General features: G+C 41.1%; 1 protein-coding gene across 1 annotated transcript; it reads right to left on the bottom strand.

The window, feature by feature from the left end:
- Positions 1-1,077: 1,077 nt before the first annotated feature.
- On the bottom strand, positions 1,078-4,318 carry LOC146695347 (G protein-coupled receptor 26-like). Its single transcript, XM_085477435.1, has 3 exons — positions 3,110-4,318; positions 2,462-2,575; positions 1,078-1,795 (listed from the first exon to the last, which is right to left on the bottom strand). Exons 1-3 carry the CDS (start codon positions 3,781-3,783, stop codon positions 1,519-1,521), a joined length of 1,065 nt encoding a protein of 354 aa, XP_085333561.1. The 5' UTR covers positions 3,784-4,318; the 3' UTR covers positions 1,078-1,518.
- Between the last annotated feature and the right edge of the window lie 396 nt (positions 4,319-4,714).

Genomic DNA, 4,714 nt, shown 5'->3' with positions numbered 1-4,714 from the left:
TGGAAGATTGGTGCTATAGTAAAGCATTGTTCAAGATCAGATTTGCTGAATTCTCTATGCATCATCTCAATAAAAATACAGATGATAAATGTTTAAGAAGACAGCTTGGCACAGTTTCAAATGTCAAAATGCACAGCATTTATTGTAATATCATCACAAACGTATTAGCAAAATTCAGACACAGTTTTGACAAAAATAAATAGATTTTTTTTTGCCTTTTAAAGGCTTCATATTGTCACAGTAAAGTAAAAACACAACATCCTGATTAGTCAGTGTTGTCTTACAACACAGATATCGCACAGCCACTCATATGACATGAGCTCAAATGTTAATTACACATTACTGAATAGCTGCTACCACATTCAATAACATTTCACCTTGTGCTGCCTTACGCAACCAAATAACGAGGTTGTATTACAAAATAAACGTTACTTACAAAACGGACTACTTAACAGGATTAAAATCACACACTTTACCATAACACAACCATTGAGAAAAGTGTTCCCTCTGTTGAGTTGTGATTCAATCAGAGACTTCATAGGCACTTTAGAAGTCAGGCCTCACAGTTATACTGTACAGTATTTTCAATAAAACTATCAGTGTGGTGCAACACAACTTTAAAATATCATCTGCTTTAAATGATTCCATGAACACATGAAGTATTTAATCCAGCTTTCTTCATCATGAGTGAGGTCAGAGGTTATGCTTGAATTTCAGTCAAGACATGCAGCCATTCGCTTTAGGTGGAACACAACACTTTGAGCATCTTTTTCCAAACAATATAACTTATAAATACATCGATTTGAGGTAATCAGATACTTCTGTTCCTTCGTTCTGCATTTTGGAGATGGGGCGCTGTTCACGTGCGCTGCAGTTTGTGCCTTTGAAACAGTCACTAGATTACCATGCCACAGCAGTCTAGGTATTTCACACAAATTTACCAGAATGCTACAAAGCTATATCACGAAAAACAGGTCCAAGACCTTTGCAGAAAAAGATGTACACTTGTATTAAATCCTCAATGCCATTAAAGTCTACAAACGTAGCTGGCCTACATCCCCCCCCCCCCCCCCTCCCCACAATAAACCTACTCTATTGAGAGTTAACAAATAATAATTGAAAAACACATCTACAGTAAGTAGCACTGTGTGACATGCTTCTTGTAATCACGAACATGGGTATCTGCTGTAAATAAAGAGATGTCACTGTCAATAACGGTCAATGCATTTTTGCATTCAGGAATACAGATGCGAAAAAAGCAGCACAATCTGAGCATTTAGCTATCTAAGTCAGAAACGGTGGCAAATTAATAAAGTATGGAGATGCGGAGTAACACATTGCTGGTTTTGGTCTTTTCATTGAATTTGTTCACAATAAAAAGTACAAAATATCTTGTCCCTTAACAAGTAATTACATGAGAAACGTTTGATATTATAATATCACTTTTTATGTTATCTCAAACTCAGAAGAAAATGTCAGCATCCAAGATCAACACTTCACCTGTCACTGTGTTGACGTTCACTGGCCGAGGGGTTTTTCGGTCGGTGGTTGGACATTGTTGGTTGCATTGGAGGAGTTGTCACTTCTCCTTGCATTGTTCTCTATCCTGAGTGAGGAGGAGTTGAACGTGCTCCTCTTGAGGACTTTGTTTGCCAGAAGGCTGCAGGTCTTCCTGTACTGGTGACGCAACAGTGAGTAGACAAATGGGTCGCTTGCTGCCTTGGTGTAGGCCAAGCATTTGGACAGCACACCCCAGTGAGAGTTTATGGGTCCTGGGATGAAAAGCTCTACAATTCTACCTCAAACAGAGAAAACATGGGAAGAAAAGTCACATACAATTGATGGACAAAGTGCAGCTTCTTACATGAGTGAAATGGAAGAAATCTACAACACTTAATGAATCTCCACCAGTGCCTCAGTACTGTGAAAATGTCATCACTTCATTTCACTTCACTGAAATGTCATCACTATGTTCGGGAATCTGAACAGATGGCTGTGGCTTTTGTGGATTCTCAAGTTCTTGCAAATGATGATTTCTTTTTAAATTCCTATTACATCAAAATAAAGGCTGGACAAACCAGCAAGAGCATTTTTTTTTTGCACTTGTTATTAACAGCAAGTGCAAACAGTGAGTGCACGTTATACTGTAAAGAATTAAGTAAAGATGTAGTAGCTTAAATATTTAAAATATTATCGTACACATACAGTAGTTACCACCATCTGTATTGCTGTACTTGATAAGCTTTTGATCATTAGCTGTAGTCCAATATCTCCTTGATGCCAGTTGTTAAAAATGTATTTTTAATCTTTTGATTCAAAATGAAGAAAAATGTACGAAACCTTCACATCTTCTGGTGACAGTATGGTGGTAAATATCTCTCACAAACATGGATTCTGCTCCCACCCACCCACACACACATACACATCCACAAACCATGCAGCATTATACATCGCTCGTCACCTTGTAATGACATAAGGCGTGAAGCACACCATAAATGTGCCGATGAATGTACTGATTTTTTTGGTGGCCCTCTGCCTCCTCCGCTTCTGTTCATCCAAGCATTTCTGGCGTACACTGTCAAAGCACACAGGTAAGATTATCTCCCTTGTATGCATTACCAGAGACATGCAAACATAATTAAGCAGTCAAAAGAGAAGACATATGAGGCAGACTTGAAGAGAACAGTACACTGTGCACTGTTATCTAAGACAATTACATCAGAGATTCTCACACTACAGAGATAAAAAGAAAATATACAAAGAGAGAGCATTTCAATTCTGTTACTAGGAATCAAATGTGGTTATTTTATTCAATCAAATGTCCAACATTTGATTACAAATTTTGATAGACATTATCAATATGATGGACAGCTTTATAACAGCTAGTGAATCTGTAAAGATTCTGTTTGATTTAAATAAATGCACTAAATAAAGGTTTTCTTATATAATCACAATTTGCTGACAGAATGATTTAACCTCCAAAGTATCCAAATGATTGTTTGACACACTGGATAACATAAATAACAATGGGTGGAAATGTTTTATTAAAAGACACATGTATTAAAAGGACAGGTGGATTAGCGCGAATGCATCTCTAATGCTTGTTTACCTGGGGTGGATATCCACAAGCAGCACCAGTGTCTGCATAGTGATGACGTCGATGCGTTTACAGTGAAACCTCGCAACTTTGAGAACTTTGAGATACGTTACACACAGCACGATCAGCGTGAGAAGGAAAGTGAGAGAGTGCAAAACCACGGTGAAAATGATGAACTGCGTCCCGGCTCCCTTCGCTCTCACACTGCACAGCGTGCACGATGCGTAAAGGTGGTTGTAGCCGACCCAGGAACGGCAGGTAGCCACCGTGGAGAAGCAAAGTGAATGTATCCACGTGTATCCTAGAGCTATCACTGCATCCCGGTGCCGTATTCTTGAGTGGTAGCTCAGCGGGAAAACCACCGCCACCCATCTATCGATGCTAAGAGCTGCCATGGTCAACATGGAGTTTGTGGTGAGAAAAGTGTCGAGGAAACCCACAATTTGACAGAAACCGCTGCCCCCGGGGTGGCCCGTGGTGATGAGCCCGATCAGAGTTAGTGGCATGTTGGACACGCTCAGCAACAGGTTGCAAAACGTCAAATTGAGAATAAAAAGGCCGGGTACCTGTTTGCGGATCTCCGGATTGTACATAAAGCAGATCAGCACCACAACGTTGGACAGCAGCGACACGACAATAATCCCCAAAACCAGCACAGAGGCAACTATGTCCGCTGCGTCCATCATGCTTCCTCTCAGAAACCCAGACTTTTGAAAAGTGCATCCATAGTCCTGATGCGAGCTGTCATCGTGAGTTGTGGACACAACGTATATGAGTCCAACAGATGAACATGCTGCTTACCCTCACCGGTATACGAACGTCTTCATTACACGAAGCTACTCTTCCAGCAGCGTCGAAGATGGGGTTGTGGGAAATTCGCACAGAGACCGCTCACCTTGTTACTGTGGGGGAATTTAGAAGTCTTCTTTACTGGAATGGGGTCACAGTAGGAGGCTGGTTCTCTTGCGGCGCTGCGGTAGTTTTTTCAGTGGTCATGTCACTGGTCTCACACATCGGGGGTTCCTGCTGCGCAATTGCGCACTGACATGATGGACGGCTTTTTTTAAGGACAAAAAGTGCTTAAAGCAGTCGCTGTGTTTGAGCACTTACAGTCTATTGTCTTTTACTGCCAGCGTCTGAAGCACGCTGGTGCACTCGTTCAAAAATAGCTTTTTAGTGTAAAAATAGAAGTGCGACGCACGATTACGTGGCTGGTGGTAATGCTGATGTCATAAGCGTCACGTTGAAATCTGGAGTTTGGTAATGAAATGTTTTTGTGGGGTTTGGGGAAAAAATAGAAGCTTTAAAATATTTAAATAGCTAATTGAATGTTTTGCAAGTCAGTGTGACGAGATTAAATGGCAACACTATCATCACTTTATTAACATTTCACAGCAGATACACTTTTGCCCAGAGCTCAGAAATCGTTGCGAGAACTGAGTTACCGGAGCAGTAACAGCCCAGTGTTCAAAGCTTTACGTGGTGCTTTAATTGGACGCAGTGCAGCTGGATTACATCCAGGGTATTAGTCCATAGTGCAGCAGTACCACCGCCTCTGGCACAAAACAGAACCGCGTGCATCCCCCAGCCCTGCAAAGGAAGGCACACTGTTAGAGA

This window comes from Copadichromis virginalis, linkage group LG13, assembly GCF_057382275.1.
Source record: "Copadichromis virginalis isolate Kocher_CV1m ecotype Utaka linkage group LG13, C_Virginalis_male_GT1.1, whole genome shotgun sequence".
In the NCBI taxonomy this organism is placed as follows: Eukaryota; Metazoa; Chordata; class Actinopteri; order Cichliformes; family Cichlidae; genus Copadichromis; species Copadichromis virginalis.
The sequence above is the reverse complement of the archived record's forward strand: the minus strand, read 5'-3'. Positions and strand labels throughout refer to the sequence as shown.